Source organism: Pseudorca crassidens, chromosome 7 (assembly GCF_039906515.1).
Source record: "Pseudorca crassidens isolate mPseCra1 chromosome 7, mPseCra1.hap1, whole genome shotgun sequence".
NCBI classification, from domain to species: Eukaryota; Metazoa; Chordata; class Mammalia; order Artiodactyla; family Delphinidae; genus Pseudorca; species Pseudorca crassidens.
Window position 1 is genome coordinate 34,345,478 of NC_090302.1, and position 26,274 is coordinate 34,371,751.

The following is a 26,274-nucleotide window of genomic DNA, read 5'->3' on the forward strand; positions in this document are numbered from 1 at the left end:
GGAAAGAGCTTGGAGTGTTTGGGGAAGAGAAAGAGGCCTGTGGGGCAGCAGGGCAGTGAGCAAGGGTGAGCACGGTACCAGAGGACAGAAGGATGATTTGGAGTGAAGGGGAAGTTCTGGAAGAGTTGGATAGTCGGAGTGCCTCTCTGCTCACCGGAGCCTTCTAGATGGCTTGCCTTAGTCTGGGGCAGGGAGTCTTAGAGGGGCAGATGAAGGAAAGGAAGCTGCAGCTGCCAGAGAGAGGAACTTTGGGGAAAAAGAAGGGATAATTAGGGTAGAGACAGGATATCTCTTGTTCCTGGTTTGGAGGGGACAGGCCTTGTTTGGGCTTCATGTCCTGATACCATTTTAATAGTTCCTTCTTTCCCTTTTGACAGTATCAGGTTTGTATGAAAAATAATCAGGACACCCTAGTTAAAGGGGACTTACGGGAGTGTTACGGGTCTGGTTTACCCCAAAACTTCACTAAATCTACTCCATGCGCTGATGCTTTTGGAGTTGGGTTTGTGACTTTGGGCCAGGCAGGGATGAGGGCAAGGAGGTCCAGTCACATCTGGCCCAACACAGGGCCTGGCATACAGCTGCCACTCAATGATCATGGGGAATGACGTACTCAAAAGTGCAACATTGTTCAGTACCTCGCTTCTCCCCTGTGTAGGGGACCAGATCTTCTCGGTCCTTAAACTCCTTTGCTTGCTTTTCCAAGTGATCCAAGAGCTCCTCCCTTTTAAAGGGGCCCGTGGGCGCCTTGGTGGTCTGATCCTTCTGCCTCAGGCCCGCAGGCAGCAGTGCATTCTACAGTGGCAGTTGCGGGGCAGGTGCACAGAGAGAGAGAAAGAGAGAGAGCAGTCAGCTGCTGAAGACTTGCATTCCTCCAGAAACTCATCACTGAAAAACGGGGAGCTCAATCTAAGTCGCTCATTTACATGTAAGGAAACTAACAACATGGGAGGGGCAGAGGCTTGCCCAAGGTCACTGGCAGACAGGGGCAGAGCTAGGCTAGGACTCGGGTCTCTTAACCATACCTGTTTCCCAGCCTCTAACATTGTTTTAAAGGCAAGGGGGTGAGGGGTCAGCTGACCAGGGGCTGAGCACAGCGGAGGGCTCCAAGAGCATCTACTGAGGGAGAAATAGGATTAAGTTGGCGTTTGGCTGCGTGAGGATATTTACAGCCGTTGTGCAGAAAGTGGTTGGGGAGAGAAGCAGCCCAGGGGGTTTGAGTTAGGGCCCTGGATGCAGAATCAGGCAGGAAGAGGCAGACCCAAAAAACAAGCAGAGAAAGCTGGGCAGGACTGCAGGAAGGGCCAGGCATGCTCTCAGGCTGCAGCCCTGGTTGGCCCTACCAGCTGCTTTCTACCCTCCTGACTGTCGTGCTCATGCATGCTGGCTGTTAAATATTTTGAACGTTGCCCGTGGAGATGGGTCTCTCAAGAAAGATAGCATCAACCAATCACTGTGTTCTCTTCTTCAAACATGGACAGGCTTCTAGGTGTGGGCTCACTACTAAAGCAGATTCCTAATCAGGGTGGATTTGAAGCACATGGACTTCACTTTAACTCAGTATTGTAGAGACTCAAAGAAGTTTACGGTTGCCAGGATGCTTAGAGATCATCCAGTGTACACATGCTCCCTTCAAGAGGAAACTGAGGCCAAGAGCAAAGAAAGACTTGCCCCAATCTAGAACCAAAACCAGGGTCCTTCTTCAGATTTGGGGGAAGAGGGCAATCTTCTAGTTAGATCATTGCTCTCTCCCCACTCCCTTTCATTCGGGGAGGTCAGGAGGATATGGGGAAGGCTGATGTGAGCAGAATCTCACCTCACTTCTTGCTGCACCCCCAAAATGGCTAAATTGGAGAGTCGTTCCGTCTCCAATCTTTGTACCAGCAAAATGCATATCTTCACTCACTCACTCACACTTCAAATCCTTTCCTAAAAGCCCCCTCTGAGAGGGGAATACTATTAGCTATATGAAGAGAGCTCTGTGCCTGGGACATAGAAGGACAAAGCTTGGGAGGGAAATGCTACTGTTTGACTGCAGTATGATTTTTTTTTTGTTTTTTGTTCTTTTTACAAGATAGTTTACCACTGTGCTGTTCCACTAAGAGTGGTGGGTGCAAGATCAGGAGACTGGAGTGTGAGCCCAGGGCCTCGCACACTGATCGATACACACAGGGGCTCGCAGAGGGGGTCTGGTGTATGTGCAAATGCATTTAGGCCACAAGTCAGGAGGGACATTTGGGAGTTGGAGCACATTATGAGAGGACGGCCAATAGGTAGAAAATCAAGCCGTGACGGATTTGTGGATGAGTGTCAAGGACATACGTGGTGCCACAGATACCCTAGTTTTCCTTAAGCAGCAGTCCTCAGACACTGTCCACCGTGATATGAAGGATGGCTGATGGTCCACAGATGAGCCACATTTCCACAGGTATGTCCCAGGTGAGACAGCATTTCCTGTGGCTACTAGTGTGTGTCCATTCAGTGAAAGTACATCTACCGTAGCCCAGTTGAGTGAGGGCACAGCCTAAATGTCGGCAAATGTCCATCTGTGATTACCCACCATAAGTAATCAAATTCTTTGTGACACGCCAGCATGTCACAGTTACCCCACACCAGGCTTAAGCCCTGACTTGGAGTAATGATGTCTCCAGCAACATGATCTTGGGCAAGTCTCACCATTTCTCCGTTTCTCTGGCTATAAAATGTGAATAATAACAGTCACTCTCTCAGAATTGTTGAGAAAAGTAAATTAGATAGTGCAGAAGGGTGCTTAGCACAGTGTCTGATACAGTGAGCACATAAATTATTATTGACTATTGCTGCTGTTCTAAAATCAGATAAAATACCTTATACCAGGAGGTTGGTTACCCAAATATGTATGTTGGACAGGGGATGTGTTATCCCAATATATCTTAAAATTCAAAAAAGGAACACATACAAATATAAAATGAATTAAGCATGGAAAGCAAGTGCTTTCCCAATGATCCCCACAGGGAAGACCTGAGAGATTTTTGTCACCATAAAGGATTTTGATGGCAGTGAGGTGCTGGGGCACATTCTGCCTTCCGAAAGGCTCTGTATTGTGATGGGAGAAACCCATGATGCTGTAACTGAGGGGAAAAGGGTTTGCAAACTCACATCTCGTTTTGAATAGATCTGATAGAGGCCACTGATTCAAAGTAGGGTTTTTCACATTTTTTTCTTTTTTTGTATATACATGAGATAACGGATGGTCACTAAACTGGTAATCATTTCATGATGTATGTAAGTCAAGTCTTTATGCTGTACACCTTAAACGTCTACCATGCTGTATGCCAATTATATCTCAATAAAACTGGGGGCGGGGAAAGTAGGGTTTTCAATGTCAGCACGAGAGGTATTTGGGGCTGGATGATCCCTTGTCATGTGGCTTGTTCTGTGCATTCGTGGCTGGCTAGCAGCATCTCTGTCCTCTGTCTAATGGATGCTGGTAGCACCACCCCCCTCCTAAGCTGTGACAGCCAAAATGTCTCCAAATATCGCCAGAGATCCCTGGTAGGGGTGCAAAATCGCCCGATTGAGAACCATTTCAGTGTTAAAACTGAAGCCCATATCATTCTAATAGGGGAGTGAAGATGTTTTTAATGTATTTTAAAAATATTACTTAGATGTCATGTTAAAATATAGTTTCATTTATCTTTATTGAAAGCAGTTGACTTTTAAAAAACAAAAACGTGTAAGGCCTTTTCTAACAATTCTTAGCTTATTGGATTTTTAAAGTAAATACTGAGAGTACCAGCCTCATTAGGAGTTTATTTTCATTCTATCAAATGGTGCGTCTAGTGAACTAGAACGTGATTTTCAATTAAAACCAGACAGTTGTATATTTTTTAAACTCATGATTATTTATCATTTTAACTTGTTTTCAAAAACAGCATATGAACTCACATGATATACAAGAATTAACTCAAAATAAATCAAAGACCTAAATGTAAGAGCTAAAACTATAAAACTTTTGGAAGAAAACATAGGCATAAATCTCTGTGACCTGGATTAAGCAATGGTTTCTTAGATATGATACTAAAACAATAAGCAACAAAAGAAAAAAATAAATAAATTGGACTTCATCAAACTTGAAAATGTTTGTGCTTCAAAGGAAACTGTGAAGTAAAAAGACAACCCACAGTTTGGGAGAAAGTTTTTGCAAATCATATATTTGAGAAGGATCGAGTATGCAGAATACTTAAAGATCTCCTAAACTCAAAATATATAAGACAAACAACAGAATATAAAAATGGGCAATGGATCTGAATAGACATTTCTCCAAAGAAGATATAAAAATGGCCAGTAAGCACATGAAAAGCTGCTCAACATCATTAACCATCAAGGAAACACAAATTAAACCCAGGGTGAGATACTACTTCACACCCATTAGGATGGCTATAATAAAAAAGACGAGTAAAAGCAAGTGTTGGTGAGAATGTGGAGACATTGAAACACTCATATGCTGCTGATGGGAATGTAAAATGGTACAGCCCCTTTGGAAAACAGTCTGGCAGTTTCTCAAAAGATTAAAAGAGTTATCATATGAGACAGCAATTCCACTCCTAGGTATATACCCAAGAGAAATAAAAGAATATGTTGACACAAAAACTTATACATGAACTTCATAGTCATAATAGCCCAAACGTGGAAACAACTCAAATGTCTATCAAGTGACAAATGGATAAATAAAGTGTGGTATATCCATACAACAGAATACTATTTGGCAACAAAAAGAAATGAAGTACTGGTGCGTGCTACGTCACAGATGAAACCTTGAAAACATCATGCTAAGTGAAAGAAGCCAGTCACAAAGGACTACATAGTGTCTGATTCCATTTATATGATATGTCCAGAGAACAGTCACATCTGTAGAGACAGAAAGTAGATTAATGGTTGCCTAGAGCTGAGGAGGAAGGTGAGAAATGCGGAGTGACAGCTAATGGGAACAGGTTTCTTTTTGAGGTGATGAAAATGTTCTAAAATTGACTATGGTGATTGTCACATAACTCTGTGAATATACTAAGAAACACTGAATTATATACTTTAAATGGGTGAATTTTATGAATTTTACATCTCAAAAAAGGCGTTATTAAAAATGGACTATGGGGCTTCCCTGGTGGCGCAGTGGTTGGGAGTCTGCCTGCCAATGCAGGGGACACGGGTTCAAGCCCTGGTCCAGGAGGATCCCACATGCCGCGGAGCAACTGAGCCCATGTGCTACAACTACTGAGCCTGTGAGCCACAACTACTGAGCCCACATGCTGCAACTGCTGAGGCCCGTGCGCCTAGAGCCCGTGCTCTTCAACAAGAGAGGCCACCGCAATGAGAAGCCCGCGCACCACAATGAAGAGCGGCCCCTGCTCACCGCAACTAGAGAATGTCCGCGAGCAGCAATGAAGACCCAACGCAGCCAAAAATAAATAAATTAAAAATAAATAAATTTTTTAAAAATGGACTATGTTAGTGAGGGGAAAATTACAAAAATGGCCAATGCAATAAATTAAATGCCCATGGAATGCTGAGAACACAGGCTCTTCGTGTGTCAGTGGCCAAAAATGATGCTGAGATTGGGCAGGCTAGAGCTGGCCAGATTTAATATGGTGTCTTGTTTTACAGAGCAAGGTGCCATATTATGTAAATTCATCATGGAGCAGTTAAATGTATAAGAAAATGCTGCCTTGGATGACTATTAGAACCTGAAACTGACTCTCAGACCCAGCCTACCCAGTTGGTGAGGAAAGAGTTCCCACAACCATTTTGGTGTCACCTTCGACCAGGACAGTATTTGTTGAACATGTATGTGTAGAAATGTATCTTTCATTCCTTCATTTCTTATTCGTGCAACAAACATCCATGGAGTGACTATTATGTGTCCAGGCAGTGTGCTAAGACCAGGACCCCACCAAGGGCTCTCTAATTTGGAATAACTGAGGAGATAGAAGGTAAATGGGGGAAGCAGAGTAAAATGAGAGAAAAGTCTCAATTATAGCACGTGTGGAAAACAATGTATTGTTTTAGTTTTTAAGGTTAATCAAGATCCTAAAGTGGGGTCCACTTTACTGAATAGCAAAGAATAGTCGATAACTAGCCTCTACATTCCTGTAAAGGTCGTATACGTCCATGATGCCCGCTGGTAATTGGAACGATCTAAACTTTAAGGCACTTAAGTCTCATTCTCCTAATCTTAATGTCTGCACAGGGTAAATTTGCTGGGCACGTGCTTTCTTTATATTTAGTTCAAAGCATCAGTCTGCTCCTCCAAGGCAGATATCGCTTCTGCATGAGGGGAATCTGTATTTACACACACACATCACATGGACATCTTCACTCCAAAGACCGGTGGGTTACGGGTGAGATTTGCTTTAGGAGACAGCTTTGGTACAATATATATGACTTGGTCCTTACTTACAATTGGAAATTTACTTGTGTGAGGAGGGCAGTGACTAATGCCTGGGCGATCTCCTTATTATAGCCTGACAGGAAAGTTAGTGTTAGTTTTAAGGAGGAAGAATTTCTAGACACTCTCTGATCTTAGCCTAAATATAAAATTATAGCTGTTATGCGCTTGGGAGTGGGGAGGACTGTGGCACATTGGAGCTAATTACTGCCGTGTAAGAATGTGGGTGGTGTTCTTAGATCTGCTCAACTTTATGTGAAAGCTCTTGATTTTTAAACATTGACACATGATCCAAATATTTTAAGAACAATGTTCAGACCAAATAAAACACAGATGCAGGCCAGTTTCAGCCCATGGGCTGCCATTTTGCCATCTCTGATTGGAGGTTCCTATCAGACTAAAATTCCAGGTAGAGAAAGTCAAGATACTCATTCATTTATTCCACACATGATCACTGAATGTCTTGCTCCTTTCAGGCTCTGGGCCAGAGGAAGAAAGAGGTTGTATACATGGGTTTTTAATTTAGAGGTTTAAAAAAAAATTAAAAACGAATCAAAAGTTTAATATGTTCTTGGAAATAATCACAGAGGGAAAAACTAGGCAATCTCTTCCTGTAGTTCCCTACTTGTGGTTTTTTAAATGGTGACTTCCTTTTAATGTTGTAAAATTAAAACTTGGATGTGCAGCCTGACAGGTTAACATCTTAGTCTAATTTTCTCACCCAAGCTCTGGAGTCCAGCTGCCCACAGGACAATGAAAACTGACAAATCCTCAACTGCGTTGTTAGGAGCTCTAACACCCTGCAAACAGGTGAAGTAAAGGCCAAATATTAAGCATCTGCACAATTATCACTATAATTATCTAATTATAGATAGCTGGCGCTATGAGAGACTCCATCCTGGCTAGAACTACTGCGGGCTGGGTTAGAAGTACACACACAAGCAACACATACACACACATACACATACACATACAATGTATTAAAAGGATCATAGACTCCTGGCAGCTCAGAGCTGCAAAGCCCTGAGACAGCCTCTGGGCCAATTCTTTCATTTTCAGTTGGGGAAACTGAGGCAAGGGAAACTGAAGTCACTGCCCAAAGTCACACAGCTTGTTAGCCACACAGCCAGGAAGCCTGAGCTGATATATAGGTGACACTGCACATAATTAGCTTCTCAAGGATCAGTATGACTGTCTTCAGACTAGTGGCTTAGCATATATACAACGTCCTTTAACCTGGTTCTTCACAGTGACAAAAAACAAGGAATTTTATCACTTTTCCCCCATAAATCAACTACGTTTAAGAACAAGGGAATGTACAATGTGTCCCCCTCCTTGGGCTGGGCTCCAGGGGTCCTGGGTTTCTGTTCTGTGACTGAACCATACACAGCCCCCTGGAAGAGGGTGGACCGCGCTCTTTATCGGGTATTGGCAGCGAGGGCCGGGGAGGCAAGGGCCTTGCCTGAGGTCACACGTGGACCGAGAGCCCAGGCTCCTGAGTTCCAAGCCCCAGAAAGCTTTCCATCCCACCCGGCTGCCTTCCTCTAAGAACGGATCCTGGAAACCAGATGTGGCCCCGTGTGAGAACCAGGCTCCCTCTCCGGAGTGCACCTCTTTATCACACTGGTCTCCATTTACAGGTGGAGAAACTGAGGCACGGAGGCATGGAGTTACTGTCCTGGGTAAGAGTGAAGCCCAGGAGGTAGATTTCTCAGAATTCCCACTGAGAAATTTCTCTCTCGCTCCTGCTTCAAACGACCTCAGCATGCCCCAGACACCCGCCCTTTCCCCCGTCCACCACAGCAGCAGTCCGAACATTGAACAGGCCAGTCAGCCATCCAGTTACCTTTTACAAGGTATGTGACCCAAATGCTTTTTTTTCAAGTGGCCTTGAGGACTTTTATTTTCCAATTATCTTTCAGGTCTGATTCCCCTTGTGTAAAGCGTGGCCCTCCAGTGCCTCGGGGCTCGTCAGGAGACAGAGCGCCCGGCCTCTGCCCCGTTCACCAGCAGCTTCCAGATCCCACTAGAGGTCACTCAGTGGGGCTTCAGCAGAGCTTTCTTGTCACATGTGGCAGAACCTAGCCTGAGAGCACAGCACTCGTGCTTCGGTCACAGACGGGACAAGCGGGTCCAGACCTCTAATAAGCCCCCTTTCTCCGTACATTCCCCACCCATCCACCTGCCCAAAGCACTCTGGACCTCCTCCTCTTCTCTTCCTGTTCTCTCCAGGAAGAGCCAGGCCTTTGCCTCAGCCACCATGACCCCGCTGCAGGACTGGTGAAGCCCAGGAGCCAGCACACCCCCCAGACAGCTTTACAGGGCATTCGTGCTGACATCCAAAGGCTCCCTCGTAGCCCAAGCCCAGTAGTTGTTCATGGTGGAACCTATCGCTCTGCTGTTCATGGCACAAGGTGAGGCCAAACCTTCCCTTCCGGGCGTTCTCCTAATCCTCCTTTTCTGCCTCATGTACAAGGAAAATGTTCCACGTTCCCTGCTGTGCGGGGCACCCTGAGACAATGAATGAGTGATTGCGCTCCACAGGGGCCCAAGAGAGGGAGACATGCCCAAGTGTGAGCAGCTTACTCTACCCGGGCTTCCTGGAGGCGGTGGCTCCTGAGCTGAGTGAGTCCCAGGGCACTAGGCAGGACAGCCGGGTAAGAGAAGAGAGGAGAGGGATGTTACCGGGGGATAGCACCGCGGAGACAGAGGCTTGGCAGGATGAGGGGGCGTGGCTCGCCAGGGGAAGGAGTCTGAGGCTGCAGGGTTTGGAAACGTCTCCATCCGAGGGGAACCGGCCTAGTTCAAGCTGTGCTGTCTCTTGCTGGGACCATCAGAGTAGCCTCAGGCTGGCCTCCCTGCCACTGGCCTCTCCATCTGCACTCCCTTCCCCTTCTATCAGCCAGACAGACCGCACCAACTGGCGCATCTGACAGGGTCACTCCCCAACACACTCACAAACGCTCAGCACCTCTACTAACCCACAGAATCATGACTAAATTCATCAGCCAGACATGGAGAGCTTTTCGTGATTTGACCTCAACCTACTCCAGCCTCCCGATCTTCTCATCTTTAAGTATTCCATGTTCCAGCCACTCCAGGCTGCTCCGCATTCCGCAGCCGTGCCCCACACCCTCACCCTGCCAGGGCATTGCTCAGGCTGTGCTCTCTGCCTGGAATTCCATCCCTCCTCCCCTCCCTCCATACACCCTTCAAAGCCCTTCCCTTGGGCACCCTGTCCAGCCTTTGCTGTGCTCCCGGCACTGATCTGGTGATTCTCTTTCCAAACACCCTGAGGCATCTTGCCAATTCTTATATAATGTTCCTTCTAATTTGTCTTGGAGCACATTTATGCGGTATCCCTCTCCCCAGGGAGACTGAATGCCCCTCAAAGGCCAGCTGGGACGTATCCTAGTCATCTCTGAATCCCCAGCCCCAGGCAGTGAGCGCTAATGTGTTCTGAATTGTCCAGAATCACACAGCACTGATGCTCCAGCGGGGAAAAGATGGTATTTCTTGGACACCCTTCAAGTCAGCATCACACCTGCTGCCCTGAGCTGTCTGCTGGGCACCCAGCTGCTGCCCCAAGCAGGTCTGGGGAAGGGGATGCATTATGAAGGGTGCTAGAGTGTGGGTGCCCACCATGGGACCAGAGTTTACTGATGGAGATTTTGGAAAATGCCAAGCTAGAGAGTAAGGCCTTTGTAATGTTTCCTTTGGGGATCTGGATTTAAACTCCTAGCAACTCCTCTCACTCCTCCTCAGAACTTTTGGCAGAGCAGAACATCAGGCCATCAGACTGGCAAACCCATAGTTACAGACTTCAAATTGTCACCAATATCATATCTCCCCTTCTCCAGTGATAAAAGCACTCCACCCTTAGCTGAGCACATGGCCACTTAGATTAAGGACTACTTTTCCCAGGCTCCCTTGCAGCTAGGTTGGGTCATGGTATGAGAACTGTCCAGTGGCAACTTCCAGTTACTTTCCTTAAAAGGTACTTGAAAAATGGCTTTTCTCCTTTTCTCCACCCCCACCCCTTTTCTTCTATTCTAATGCCTGGAATGCAGCTATCCTGGCCACCACCTTGGATCGTGAGGATGAGGGCTACACCTTAGTGATGGCAAGGACATGAGCTGAATGGAACCTGGGACTCTGGGATGTTTGGGGAGCTAAGCTCCCTACCTGCCCTAGACTGCCCACCTCTGGACTTTTATGAGATGAATAAACCACTGCTTACATCATGTTATTTTGAATCTCTATTACTTACAGCTAAACTGCATTCTAACTGACAGCCTGGGTTCTCATCCCAGGGCTTTGAGGCCACAAACAGGGCACTGGCGCTCTCTGACTTTGAATTCCCTTTCTGTAAAATGGTCAAGATCTCCTTTAGCTTGAAACCTCAGAATAAAGCCTTGAACTCTATATTAGAAACAGATTATGACAATCAGTTTTATCACCATAGGGCATAATTGTTCACTTTCATTCAACTGAACAGACACTGAATTATGGGGAGACTCTGTCAGGGCAGCTGCATCTGGTTGTGCAAGTTGTGCACTGGCACAACTCCAAGGGCATTATATGTTCTCTGGTTTATGTGAACAGTGGTTGCTGGAGTTGTGCAGTGCAAAACTTGCACAACTGTACCTGGCTGCCCTATACCTGTGGTGCTACAATGTGGCTCTAAATTGCAAGAACCCTAGATTCTAGTGGGCAAATCATATATTCAGGTTCAACAAACATTTATTAAAAACCTATTATGTGCCAGGCACTGGGCTAGGTACTTTTCATCTATCTATCTGTCTATCTATCTAAAAATCTGTCATGTGAACAGAGTAAGAGTTGGAAACTGGGAGACCTATAGTCCAATCAAATGCCAAAACTTGGTTTTGTCTGTATATTTGAATGAGCTGCCAACATTTTCAAATAGGAAACTTGTACATAAAAATTCAGATTTCCAGGCTTTCTCTTTTTTAAAATTTTTTAAAATAAATTATTTTATTTATTTATTTTTGGCTGCATTGGGTCTTCGTTGCTGTGCATGGGCTTCCTCTAGTTGCGGTGAGCGGGGGCTACTCTTTGCTGCAGTGTGCGGGCTTCTCATTGCGGTGGCTTCTCTTGTTGCAGAATACAGGCTCTAGGCACACGGGCTTCAGTAGTTGTGGTACGAGGCTCAGTAGTTGTGGCTCGCGGGCTCTAGAGCGCAGGCTCAATAGTTGTGGCACACGGGCTTAGTTGCTCTGTGGCACGTGGGATCTTCCTGGGCCAGGGTTCAAACCCAAGACCCCTGAGTTGGCAGGTGGATTCTCAACCACTGTGCCACCAGGGAAGCCCTCCAGCCTCTCTTGAAAAATTAGATGACGTGGCAATATTGGGCAACAATTGGTGGAGTGGAACAGCAAGTGCCCTTTAGTCAAACACAAACTCTCCCATTTGCCTCAGTCCCCACCACTCCCTCCTGTCTCTGACACAGAGGCCAAGAAACAGTTAACATTTATCACTGGCTCTGTTGTTGCTTTTCTTCTTGGAAGGTAAAGTGGTAAGTGAAAAATTTCTTTCTTATGTCCACATCTCTTTCAAGAGTGGAAAAGTAAAAGATGACCCAAGATGGCCACGTGCCTCACGAAAATTGGTCCATCTTCCTCCCTTCGTTATATTACCTACCTGATGTTGTGGGTGCTGGTTTGCTGCCTCTCAGGTAGAAGGTGTGGCAGTGGGAGAGATGGGGAAGAAACTGGGGGGCGGGTGGGAAGAGAGGGTTAAAACTTTATCTATGGTAATTTCTTTTTTCTTTTTAAGGGTGATCTGAATCAAGTAAGGCAACATTTTTACATTTGTTAAGTTTGGATAGTGGAAACATAGGTGTATTCTGTACTCTATTATATGTTTAACGTATTTCCTATTAAAAATGTCAAAGTCAAAAAGCTGCTGTGCTGGGGGCTTGGAGGGGGAGGGTCAGGAAGGCTTCCCAAGGGAGGGGTGGGGAGGTTGGGCCTTGAGAAATGGGAGGATTCTGACTTGAGAATGAAGGGCTCCAGATCCAAGAGGTCCCCCAGCAGCAGAGGCAGGGAGGAGACGATGGCAGGGCAGGGAGGAGGGCATTCTGGGGAGGCTGGAGGCCGGTCTTGGGGAAGGCAGTGGGGTGTAGAGGTGGTCACGGGGCCAGAAGACAGATGGTGGGATGGGGACTCACTGACACCTGGCCTCACTCGCCCTCACTCCACCAGGCCCATCCTTGGCTCTGTGCACGGCCGGCAGTGTTTCTAAGGATGTGTGCCTATTTTTAGAGCAGAGGTTTATTTCTTTCCATTTCAACTGTTTACTTCTGTCCTGGGCTTGTGAATCTGCTGGTTTGTGCTACAAGGGAGAACCACAGCCCTGTGGACCAAACGTGGCTGCTTCCTGCACAGCCAAGAGCATCCTCTGGTTTATAGGATAACATTTGGGCCATGAATATGGAGGATTTTATGATTTTGTAGAGTCAGGTGGGAAGCCATGCAGTGTGACAGGAAGACCCAGGATTTTGTCCTGGTGCTGTGGCTTACTTGCTGTGTGACCTTGAACAAGTCCCTTCCCTTCTCTGGGTTTCAGGGGTTTTTGTTGTTGTTGTTGTACTGATTTTTCATCACTAAAGTGGGGATAGTACTGCTTACCTCAAAGGGTTGGTATGAGGATTTGATGAAATACATAAAGCACTGGGTGAATGACATGCGTGTAGGAGGGACTCTGTAAATCAGGGATTCTTTATCTGTGCCGTGTTTGTATATCCAGGGATAGGGGTGGGGCTCAGATCATGTCTAAGTGTTCCTCTAACTCTGAGATTCTACAGTCCTAGGTTTTCTCCTCCATCATTTCTCCCTGCAGTTCATGGTCCCTTGGTCTCAGAAATTTTGACACATTTTGGGCTGAGGGAGACAGGTCTACCTGAATGCAGCCTATCACCTACCAGCTATGTGATTCTGGGCGTCCATTTCCTTTTCTTAAAATGATTTCAACCCCAACCTATGAGGATCAGTTTCATAGGATCCTCGTGGAGGTGTTTTGAGATGATGCCCATAAAACAGCCTAGCACCTGGCATGTCAGACGACCTCAACAGAGAAATAACTGTAGTTTTAAAATTATTATTATTATTATTTCAGGCCTTGCAGGGGCCTGTTGTTTTCCATTGTTGTTTCTATAGTTGTAATGTGTCACAGACTCCCAACAGCAGACTTCAAAATCAACTTGTAAAACCCAATTTCTTTGTCTAAGTTTGGGGTTATCTCTACCATCTTCTCTTGTGTAAATATTTTGACCCTTTTACTGAGACACTAAAAAATATTACTCCTTTTCCTCAAAGCCTCATTAACAAGTAACATTTATAGTGAAATTCTTTGTGCTGGTGGTTTCTTTCTTTTTTTAAGATTTATATTTATGGTGAAAATAACATAACAACTCCAAGAGAAACTGAATTAGAAAAAAGTAATTTGCTGGTAATTCCCCAGCTTTGTTCTCCAAGTTGCCTTCCAGGTCCTCCCACACACACTCACAGGAGGTGGTAGTTAACAGCACAGGCTACTGGGTCTGACTCTCTGGGCTGGAATCCCAGCTCCTGGGCAGGCTACTTCATCCCTCTAAGCCTCAGTTTCCCCATCTTTAAAATGGAGCTGATAACCAAACCTCTCAGAGGACTAAAGAAGATAATCCATGCAGGGCTTTGTCCCAGTAAATGTCAACTATCTATTGATGCTATAAGAGCTCACACACTGTACCCTGCCCAAGTCACAGTGTGACTTGTCATTCTCAAACATCGCTGTACGTTGACCGTTTTCCCTGTTGCCTGGTACAAAGGCAATCTGAACCGAGGAGCTGGCTCAGCTTCAGAGCAGCATGCACTTAACTCCAGAGAGACGAGAAAGGGCAGATCCCCTTGGGGAATCAGTCAACAGCAGATACTTTTAGCACATGGAGCATTCCTCTCCCGTGGGAGTCCAAGTGCAACAATCTCATGATAAGCTTGAGTTTTTCCAGGACGCAGACTAAGAGAGAGAAAGTTTTGGGGACTTTTTTTTTTTTTTTTTTTTTTTTTTTTTACTGTGCCCAAGTTTGGAATCCTCTGCTGCAAACAAAGCAGCTTTCCAACTCTGTGTACTCTACTGTGTCACATGACACTGGGGCTTAACAACTGCATCACTGAAAACATAGCCTCCTGAAACATTACCTGTTAGCTGAATTCAGGTCATAAGGTTGCCAGGAACTGCTCATAAAATCAGAGACAGTTAGAGCTGGAGGGGGTGTCAGAGGGCATCTAGGCCCACTGTGTCCATTTTGCAGATAGGGAAACTGAGATCCAAAGAGGGAAAAGCACTTGCCAACGTTGGGGGCAGAGCCAAGATTGAATAAGGACCTCTGCATCTCAGACTGTTTCTAGGAAGCAAAGGGGATAATTTTTCATACACCACCTTCCCCAACTACAAAACCAGAGCACATCCGTGGCTCAAACTATCTTCCTGAAGACTCCAGTGAAGCCTTATAGCGGTGTGACTAAGACGTGAACTTTTAGAGCCGTGTCATGGCTCTGCCACTGCCTCATTTCAGTTTCCTGGACAAGTTACTTCACCTCTCAGTTTTCTCATCCGTAAAATGGGCAGGATAACAGTGCCTGCACCATAGGATTAGGATGACGGTTGAATGAATTAATATTTTCAAAGTGCCTAGAACAGCGTCTGCACATAAAAAGTGCCGTATAAGTACTTGTTAAACCAGAATGAAAACAGGAGGAGTACAGGGTATAAGAGAGAGGGCAGCGGGCCCGGGCTGGCTCTGCTCGGGCCTGTGACCACAGCAAGTTCCTTCCCCTCTCTGGGCTCAGTTTCTGCTCTGTAAGTTGGATGGCTGGACACCTGCCGGTCTCTGCACCCCCTCCGGGCCAGAGTCTCGGAGGCCCCTCCTGGTCTGCATACCTTTGACCTCTCCCTGTGCTGTGATTTCAGAACATGGGCTGAGGGTAGGTGAAACTCGAGCTGGAATGTTTGTGCTCTCAGAAAGAATGGAGCCCCACTAGATCTTTTCAAAACTCCCATCCTGACTTGCAAATCAGGTAACAGAGACATCTCAGTGAAGGGCTAATTGTTAGATGGGGACAAAAACCCCGCTGGTCTCCGTTATCTCCTATCCTTGCTCCGATTTCTCTTCTCTTTTTCTTGAACTTAGAGAGAAAGGGGGCTTTGAAAATGTCCATTTGAAGCCACAATGCTACGAGGATCACAGGTCTCGGATTGCCCAACCCTACTCTGAAATTCAAGTGCACTTGTACCTTCCTCCTGCCAGAGGGGGAGGTGCCACACTTTGGAGCCTGTGTGAAATCTGAGTCTCCATGCCCTGGTCCTGTGACGCTGAGCAAGTCAGTCAGCTCTCTGCACCTCACCGGCTTCTCCAGCCCTCCAGTGTTCACACGCATACCTTCCTGTTAATCACCGGTGAGAAGGGCTCAGGGCAGCTGGCTGTGTGACGGTACAGAGGCCCTGGGAATCTGCTGCTAGAGCCAGACACCCTGATATTAGGGGTGAGGCCATTTGCCAGTTTAGAAGTGAAATGGAGCTCCTAGCTGGGGCTCAAGCAGTCCTTAGGGGCTCCAGCAGTCCTTAGGGGCTCCACTCCCGGCTCTGAGAGGGCTCCTCCACCTGCCCCCTTCCCACTCCCAGGTCTGTTGCCTGGCTCTGACCCTTGTCATCACCTACCCAATTTGTAGCCACAGCCTAATCTAAACTCACCCCCATCCAGGGGCTCAGGGCAACTCCAACAGCCCCAAGGCCAGAGGCAGCAGGCTCTGGGGGCTCCTGGGAGTCTGTGCTTCACCCTGAAAACAGCAAAGATTCTGCAAGATGGCAGAAGGGTTGTGGAGAGGGGCAGGGGCCCTTCCTTATCTTCAGGAAAGATCTCTGTCACTACCATGGGAGCCCCTCCACCTCTCACCCATCTCCCCAGCCTCTCCTCCAGTCCATCTGTCCTTAGTCAGCAAGTCCACTGACTCTCTGCCTTCGGGACTCCCTGGGCCTGCTGAGAAAAGTCCAAACTCTTTAGTCTTCCTTGCACCCCTCTGCCCCCATATCTAGCCCAAACCCCCTTCCAGGCTCAGCGAGCCCTCCACAGAAACCACGCCTAAACTCCCCATCCCCAATTACTTGCTGTACATGAGCCTTTGCTCGTGACCTTCACTCAGCACAGAATTCTTTGTTTTTATTCTTGACTTTGAAAAATCCAGGACCCAGTCCCAGTATCACCTATTCTGTGAAGCCTCCCACCAAAAAGAATTAACCCTCTCCCTGAGTGCTCCCACTTAGGACACGGTTTATTATGCCCGCTCCCCACCGGATGGAGGGCCTGAAGGGCAGAATCCCCGCTAGGCTCCCCTGCTGGTGGCCGCACAGGGGTCGGCGCATGGCAGGTAACTGAGTCATGTTTACTGAATTGACTAGAAGTAGCTACATCCTCCTTCAGTTCTCACTTTTTAAAACTATCTGCTCTTGCAATTCTAGACAACGGTGATCTAGGATAGAATTAGAACAGAATAACTTTATAGCACTAAAGCTAGAAGCTTGATTGTTTCTTCCCTACGTCACTCGTTTTTATGGAAACCCAGGCTAATGGAAAGCGATGGTGCAGGGGAAGGAAGAACCCAAGGCTCTCCCACCAACGCTGTCTTCTAATCAACCCCAGCAGCCTCACCTCAGGGACCGTCTCCTCCTGGCGGGGTCGGGGGTGGGGGACAGCAGGGGTCGTGAATAGCAAGATGAGAGCACATTGCTGGAGGGGCTTGTCACTCTGTGTGGCCTAGGGCCCAGCACCCCTAAACAAGGATTCTGGGTTATCTAGAAAGAAGACATTTAATCAAACCCGGAGATAAGACCAGGTTATAAGCTCATGGAAGTTTAGCTTTGAATGGGACCAAGCAACTCCATTATTTCATGGATGGGGACACTGAAGCTTAGGGATGGACAGCAACTGGCGCAAGGTCACATGAATGTAAGAGACAGGGCCAGGGTTGCACCTGGGACACGTAACCTCTAGTCCTGCGTATTCCCTGCTAACCTACACTCCCTCTACACTAGCTGCAACTACTTAAGGGTTAGTGAAATGGTAGCGTTTTCTTGTATGGATTACTGTTAAACTAGGGTTGAGCAGTGACAGGTTTTTTTTAAAAAGGCATGAAATATCCCATTTTTAATTTAAAAATATATCAAATGGGAAATTCACTTAATTCAGTAACATTCATTCTCTCCCTTCTCTGAGCTGGGCATTAGCCGGGGTACCTGAAATAGCCACCTCCCTCGGCTCTGCTGACAGCTCCATGGTGACCGGCCAAACCACAGACATGACCAGGGAGCCTCCTGCCTTGTGATGCCATAACCTCACTGCAGAGGCAAATTCTGAGCATTAAACACACTTATATGTGCTACCTGACACGTATTCCCCACCATCCTGTGGCAGCTGGCTTGACAGAACGGTGGACTTGGCTTTTGCAGACTCAGTTGCAGTACAGATAGGTGGTAATACCCTGCAGGACTGGGGCAAGGGTCTCTAGGAGGCTGTACACGCTCTGAATCAGAGTCCAATATATGGAGCTTCTCCTCCCACGGCCAGGATTCACGGGCCCAGAAAACGGGAGTAGCACCCCTCACTATTACCAGTGGTACCCCTAGTGACCCACTGGCAAAAGCTGTGCATCCTGTTCGTGTGACCTGATGCTCTGCTGGCCTCAAGGTCTTAGTTCCAAAGGGAGGAATGCTTCCGCTAGGAGACACAGCAGTGATTCCATTGGATTGGAGGTTAAGACTGCCACTTTGGGCTCCTTATGCCTCTGAATGAACAGGCAGAGAGGGAGTTTCTATACCGGCTGGGGTGATTGGTCCTGGTTACCAAGGGTAAATCAGACTGCTGCTCCACAAGGAAGGTAACGAAGAGTATGTCTGTAATACAGGAGATTCCTTAGGGCTTTCTTAGTATTGCCAGGACCTGCGATTAGAGTCAATGGAAAACTATAACAACTCAATCCAGGCAGGACTACTAATGGTCCAGGCCCTTCAGAACTAGGTTCACTCCGCCAGGCAAAGAACCACACCCAGCTGAGGCTATGGTTGCTGAAGGTGAGGGAAGTACAGAATGGACACCAGCTATGACCACGTGACCAGTTAGAGAAACGAGGACAGTGTGGTCAGGAGTACTTCCTCTGTATTTTTTTATGAACATGTTTGTGTATGTGTGAGTCTATGTATGTGTATTAAGTAAATATCTTTGTTTTCTTCCCTCTCTTATTCTCTTAACATGAAACACAAGATGTATTGGTTTTATATGGTGGTATCTAAGTATTGTTAATTTTACATCATAGTATTAAACTATGGGAGATCAAGGAGAAAGGTAAACATTACTCAAGGACTTTACCTCTTCTTCTGGCAGGTTATACACAGGATAGTTGTGTCATGTTAGGCAGAATTATGACCTTGTTATTGTCTTTATTTGGAGATAAGTATGGTTTAAGGAGATGTGTATGGGTGCCAAGTTGACTAGGAGTGGACTTGTGATGGTTAATTTTATGTCTCAACTTGACAGGGCCATGGGGTGCCCAGATGTTTAGACAATTATTCTGGGTATGTCTGTAAGGGGGTTTCTAGATGAGATTAACATTTGAATTGGTAGACTGAGTAAAGCAGATTGTCCTCCCTAATGTGGGTGGGCCCCACCCAATCAGTTGAAGGTCTGAATACATGTAGAACAAAAAAGCTGATCCTCCTACCAGCAAAGGGGGAATTTCCTTCTGCCTGATTACTTTGAGCTGGGTAAGTGCTTTTGTGTTTTGTTTTTTTTCTTGCCTTTGGACTTGAACTGAAAGCACTGGCTCTTCCTGGGTCTTGAGCCTGCCAGTTATTCGACTGAAACTATACCATCAGCTTTCCTGGTTCCCAGGCCTTTGAACTCAGGCTAGAACTACACTCCCAGCTGTCCTGGGTCTCCAGCTTGCCAACTGCAGATCTTGGAACTTGTCAACCTCAATAATCATGTGAGCCAATTACTTATAATAAATTTCTTTATACATATATATATATATATATGTATATATATATAAAATCTCCTACCTCCTAATGGTTCTGTTTCTCTAGAGAACCCTGACTAATATAACACACACTCACACACGCACCTGCAAAGGCAATGTTACTCCAATGTTATTGTCATAGTGGGAAAGGGGAAGTGGTACTTTAGGAAGTCGGCCTACCCCTCCCCTAGGTGGTAATGGCTGCTGTCCTTGCAACTGTGACAACGTGTCCCCTTTAGTGCCTACTCACATCAGGGTCCAGCTCATCCAGCTCATTTTCCAGGGTCCTCAGCTCTTCTTCTGTAAGGGCTCCAAGGATTTCATCTTCATCCAGGTCACGGTATTTCTCTAGTTCTCGTCTGTACGACATCGTAGAAGAACTTTCTGTTCCCATCTATGACCTACCAGAAAGAGAAAAATCTTAGAAAGACCCTTCTTGGATTTGCTCTCAGAGCAAATAGATGCTTATCACTCACATGGAGCCCTGGGCATGTTTTATGAATTGTCAGGATAATAATTACTATACTGGAATCCTGTATTAAGTTGGACTAATTATCTCATAAACCTTGCAAGGTAAAAGTCCTGAGGGCTTGCAATTTAACGACTTGTAATTGTTGTAATTGGCATGGCCATTAGTTACAAGTAATAGGTGATTATAAATGGCTTACGAGTGCCTGAAAACTATTTTATTCTTCAAATAGTTCTAAAATTTTCTGTACAACCCTCCACCCTTCACCCCACACCCTGATGGAAAACATGAACGCTGGAAATTCTGCCAAGGCTGATCTTAAAAGCAGGGGAAGTGTCAGTGGTTAATTAAGCACCTGCTGCATGCAGGCCCTTCCCCTACAACATCTCATTCAATCCTCACAAGAAGCAGCTGACGGTAACAGCTAACTTTAACTACCATAGGCCAAGCTGTGCGTTAAGTAATTCCCAAGGACATTCTAATTTAACCTCTGAGGTAGGCATTTATCCCCGTCTTGCAGATGAGGACGCTGAGCTTAGAGAGGCTGAGGGACTCACACGAATCACACGACCAAGAGGGGACAGGACCACCATTTGAACCCCAGTCTGCTGGCTTTCCAAGCCCACGTGGCTCTAGCCATTGTATCAGGCACCTTTTCATAGAGTCACCTAACTTCATGGCCAGAAGGAGATCGCCTGGTCCAGACCTCTCACTTCACCCCCCAGGGAGCTGGCCCAGAGGGAGGAAGTGATTGATCGAGGGGGTGGGAGTCCAGGTCTGCCACTTCCCAGCTGCTCTCCTTGCGAGAGGAGGCTACTGCATATTCTCTGTGGCACAGATGACACCTAACACCTGTGTTTGTATCCTGTCTCTGCTACTTCCATAACCATGACAATTTCACACCTGAGAACTCATTCAATCCTGATGCCACACCCTGTAAATTGAATTTTTTAACACCTTTTTATCAACAAAGAAACTGAGGGATGACCTAGGGCTTGACTCAGAACCCCTGTCACCGGACCCCAGTGCTCCCCACTACACCACACTGCCTGTCACCTAACCCGGGAGACACAATGGGGCCCTAAGCCCTTCTGTCCCCCAGCTTGGCTGGAACTGTCTGATAACATGACAAGCCCAGCTCACACATCACCTCCTCTGTGAAGCCTCAGCGTCCCCTCTCTGAGCAAAGTTCATCACGGCCACAGCACTGCACCCACACCTCTGCACGCAGCTCGCACGTCTGCCTCCTGCGGCTTCCTCATGGGCAGGGCCTGGGTTTGCTCCACCCCACTCTCCCGAGGGCCCGACTCAGAGCTGTGCACACAGCAGGAAGTCTTTCACTGAAATGAACCCAATTCCAGTTCTCACCTGCCATTGGTGGTCCAATCAGACCACCTTGAGGACATTCTGGGCTCTTCTCTTGGAAAATGGACAGTGTCAGCTTGCTGCAGAGCTGCTAGAATCTCTGTGTCTAAGCCAGTTCCCACCTGTCCTGCAGCCTATGTGAGCCGAGCGCTCAGCTTTTGTTTCTGAGGCTGACAGGCTAAAGGGTGAGGCAGCAGCTCAGAGCATTTGCAAATGCTGCAGAATGAAATGTGTTATTATGTATAGAGTTGATGTTATGGGTGGAACTGTGTCCCCTCCAAATTCATATAAGTTCTAACCCCCTGTACCTCAGTAACCTAGAACCACATTCCAAGTAAGAATGTGACAGTTAATTGGAAAGAGGGTTGTTGCAGATGTAATTAGTTAAGTTTAGATGTGGTCATGCCAGAGGAGGGGGTCCCTAATCCAATAGGACTGATGTCCTTATAAAGAAGGGAAATTTACACAGGCACACAGGAAGAGCACCATGTGAAGATGAAGGTAGAGATGGGGGTGATGCTTCTGCAAGCCAAGGAATACCAAAGATTACCAGCAAACCACCGGGAGCTGGAGTAGAGGCCTGGAACAGACCCTCACAGCCCTTGGAAGGAACCAACCCTACCGATACCTGGATCTTGGACATCTAGCCTCCAGAACTTTGAGACAAAAATCTCTGCTGTTTGGGGCTTCCCTGGTGGCGCAGTGGTTGAGAGTCCGCCTGCTGATGCAGGGGACACGGGTTCGTGCCCTGGTCCGGGAAGATCCCACATGCCGCGGAGCGGCTGGGCCCGTGAGCCATGGCCGCTGAGCCTGCGCGTCCGGAGCCTGTGCTCCGCAACAGGAGAGGCCACAGCAGTGAGAGGCCCGCGTACCGCAAAAAAAAAAAAAAAAAAAATCTCTGCTGTTTAAGCCACTCAGTGTGTGGTACTTTGTCACGGCAGCTGTACCAAACTAATACAATCAGTATCAGCTTCCTCACAGCGTTTTGTGGTTTTAGACCCCAATGGAAACAAACACAAACAAAACCCGTGGCTCATCTGTGAAATGACTGATGGAGTTTTCCAGAGTAGAGAAAAACAAAACCTAGGAAAAGATAACCAACTTATCAATCAAAAAGCTGGGATTAATTGTTAATTTGAAACAAAGTAATTAAAAATAAACAAGAACCAAAGTGGACTAGGGTACAAGAAAAAGCCTCCATTTCAGAAAGAGAGCAGAGATACACGTTATTAATATAAGTGTGTGCATGTGTGGGCCTCTGTGTAGGAGAAACCCGAGTGTGTGACAGCTGGCTTGATAAGAAAGGACTTGCTTCCCAAATACAGAAAAGGCCAGTGCCATCCTTTTCTCTAAGAATGGCTCAGCTTGGTCTGACGTCTTCCTTTGACCAGACCCCAAGAATGCAATGTTCAGACCATAAATGGCCCCCCCACCCCAGCTTGATTCATTTCTATTTACTTCCAAAGAAAGCACAAGCAGCTGACGATGCTCTGGTATAGATGGAAAAAAAAACCTCTGATGGCTCTCAGAGAATAACCTAATTTGGATTTTCCTGAGTGGAGCCGGGAGAGGCCCTGTGGTCTCCATCCCAGGGCCAAGAGGACCCTAGTAAGGGCTCGGAGGCTTCCAGAATCAACTCACAGACACACCTCCGAATTAGCATCTCTCAGATGGGCTGCAAAACACGCTTCTGGTGCTCAAACAGGTCTTGGGTTGTACCAAGTTGCACAGCGCTCTCTACTCTGCCTGACTTCTCAAAACCCTTGGTCTGCTTTCCCACAACGGATGTCAGTCGCCAAGACAGGGAGGGTACAAGCAGAACTTCCCTGTCCTTTGGACCATGAACCCATGTCTCTGAGAAACTGCTCCTGGAAGTGGAATCTCATGGAACGTTTGGAAAACACAGCCTTAGATTCACCTCTGGGTCATATGGAGAGCCATTCAGACTCACACAAGAAGGGGCTGGGGGACAGAACCAGCTGGGACAGGTTTGGAACCCTAGGAGCTTCCCATGCTTGTTACCTTGGCTGGTTGACTCATTTTTCCTAGATGGTTTGCACTAAAACCCTTAGAAAGAGTCATGGACAGACCCTGGAGAAGGGACGAGCCAGTACAAGGGAACAGGGGAGAGAGGAATCCATGTCAAAGCCACCCGGGGGAAAAAACGAGCTGGGAATGAGCAAGAAGAGAGGGGTAGGTGGCAACTATGGGGCCTGCTGGAGGGGGGATGGAGCTGGGTAGCAGGCTACCTCCAGAGATGCCACCCTGAGGGATGCGATCATTACATTTCCTGAAGAAGTCTCCATCTTTGCGCACACAGGAAAGTTAATGTTCCGCTTACACACTCCACGGTGCCGATGAATTTAAAACTCCTATTTCAAAGGATTTAAAAGGCCCTTTCTAATGTCAAGTGTCCTGTGAATATTACAGAGTGATGAGGCATCACATTAAATAAGCTGAGAGGAACGGAGAACTCCTAAGGTAAACTATGAAGCTGTCAGCTTCAAGCCACACTCATCTACTTGGCTCCCAGGGACAGTTTCTCTAAGGTGAGATTCTTCTCCTATGGTCAGTGATGTGGAAGAACTGGAGGTGGGGGACAGACAGGGCAGGAGGGAGGTGAAAACACCATGTTAATAGAGCCCACTGCAAGCTCGGCTTTAAAAGATGGCTTGGGGGAACTCCCTGGCCGTCCAGTGGTTAGGACTCCACGCTCTCTCTGCCAAGGGCCTGGGTTCAATCCCTGGTCGGAGAACTAAGATCCCAGAAGCTGCACGGCGTGGCCAAAAGAAGAGAGAAAAAAAAAAAAAAAAAAGATGGCTTGGAAGAGATGGTATTTTATAGCTGTTAGTAAAAGGCCCCTGTTTCCTAGTAAAAGAGGTGTCACAGATGGACACAGACCTGAGATTCAGAGGACTTTGGCTGGTGTGCCAGTTGTGGTGGTAACTCCCTGGGTGACCCTCACTGAATCCCTCCCCTCCTCTGGGCCTCTGTTTGCTCATCTGTAAAATAAGCATAAATGGACCCGGAAATTCTGCTTGTAACCTACCCCCCAGGGTGGTCTCTAAACTGTGCTCAGTGGAGAGCTCAGGCTCTGAGAAAGCCCTTCCAGAGCCCCTGCAGGGGGTTAAATAGGAGAGGCTAAGCAAGAGGGCTCACCCCTCGTACTGTCTGATTTATGGAGGGTTCCACATAAGGTTTCTCTTGAAGAAAGGATTCAGCTGCTAAAATAAAAAGTTGAAAATCACGTCCAGCCTGGGGCTGGGGCGTGGTCAACGCCGGCTCCACAAATATTAGCCACATTATTATGAGGCTGCGGCAGCCACTGCTACTGCTGGGGCCGCTGCCTCTCCGCCGCCCTCCCCTGCGCCCCCATACACTATCATCTGTCTGTAATGTTTGCCAGGTAAGGACATGTGTCTTGTCCTCATGGCCCCAGTGCCTAGTCCTGTGCTTGGTAAAGGTGTTAGGAGGTCATGAGCACATTTGGGCTTTGCTCTAGTGTCCTTGGAACTTGGGGCAAGTCCCTTCTCTTCTCAGGTCCTCTGTTTCCCCTTCTTTAACGTGGAAAAAACTGGGAGGGCTGGGAACCCAAGAGGGGAGGGATGGGCAGGAAGGGGTGATGAGGCTGCCCAAGGCAGAACCGCGCCGCTGCTGCCTGCTTTACAAATTGGGTCCTGAGTAAGAGTTGGTGAGGAAAAGAAAAGGACAGCTCAATAAATTAAAGACGCGTTTGAAAACTGAAGTCTTCCAAATCCTGTGCATTTTACACTATTGGCACATCTGGCCTCCCTGCTTCTCAGTGGCAGAAACCTTAAGCTTCTGCTAAATATGAAAATAATAGAATTTACAAGCTGTGCCAGGAAGTAGAACCAGGCAGGTTGGATGGTAAAAATGAGTGGGTCAAGGGCTGAGGCCATCCATCAGGAAGCTTCAGGAATGAGAGCTCTGAGACAGGGCAGCTCCTGGAGCACCGAATGCACTTTTAGATCTTTCACGGGAGGTGGGTGCAGTCACTTGTGTTAATGGCTCTTCCAGCATCTGCCCCGGGGGACACTGCGGCAGGAGGCTCTGGAGAGGTATCTTGATTTATGGACTGCATTTCCCTGAGGTCAGGAAGAGCTGAGTCACAAGTTCAAATGAATATTTTCCAGTTATACCATCTTGTTATTTCAGCCACAGTGAAGGGAGGTGGATTTACAAACAAAGTTGATGCTTCGTAACCCTTCTCCTCCGTCTTTGTCTTCTCTTCTCTTTGGGAAGACACTTTGGCTGAAGGGATTTTAGGCCATGATCCCTCATCACTGAAGCCTGAGCCTCTCTCTTCCATTGGCTCCAGGGACACAAAAGTGAGTGCCTGAGATGTCCTCTGTTCCTCCCGAGAGAGCTGTCTCCCCACTGCCCTCCTCCAAGGGGCACCTCTGGGGGCAGCCATGCTGTATAGCATGTGATCCCTACCTCAGCTGACTGGGCAGAGTGGGTGCCTGGCTCAAAGGCAGCCAATTGAGTGGCTAGTCAGTGATCTATGTGGCTTGGATTTAAAAAAAAGAGTGAGCTGGTTGAATGAGCCCCTTCATTCCTTGGCATTTGTATTGGTTCCTGAGACTGCCCTAACAAAGTACCACAAACGGAGGGGCCTAAACAGCAGAAATTCATTGCCTCTCAGTTCTGGAGGCTAGAAGTCCAAAATCTAGGTGTGGCAGGGCTGGTCCTTCTTGTGGGGAGATCTGGGGGGTGAACTCATGGGGCTGAGGGATGGGGAACACGGCATCCCAGAAGAGCCCAGTCCCTGCTCCCTCAGGCTTGGGCTGCTACGGCTCCTGCTGGAGTCCCATGAGACTCCCGCCCCACCACAGTCCTTACAAGACCCACCCTCTCCTCGCACACCCTCGCTGCACTCAGTTACCTCGAATGCATCCCTGCCCCTTGCGGCCAGACAAGTACGAGGC

At 47.3% G+C, this 26,274-nt stretch overlaps 1 protein-coding gene across 4 annotated transcripts in view; it reads right to left on the reverse strand.

The window, feature by feature from the left end:
• TMOD1 (tropomodulin 1) overlaps window positions 1-26,274 on the reverse strand; it is an 87,344-nt gene that overhangs the window by 46,418 nt on the left and 14,652 nt on the right. For all 4 annotated transcript variants that reach the window (XM_067743874.1, XM_067743875.1, XM_067743876.1 and 1 more), the window contains exons 2-3: window positions 19,742-19,892; window positions 639-795 (exon numbers count right to left, since the gene is read on the reverse strand). In XM_067743874.1, coding sequence (XP_067599975.1) covers window positions 639-795; window positions 19,742-19,885 — 301 coding nt within the window. In that variant the 5' untranslated portion in view covers window positions 19,886-19,892. The remainder of the gene's footprint in view (window positions 1-638; window positions 796-19,741; window positions 19,893-26,274) is intronic.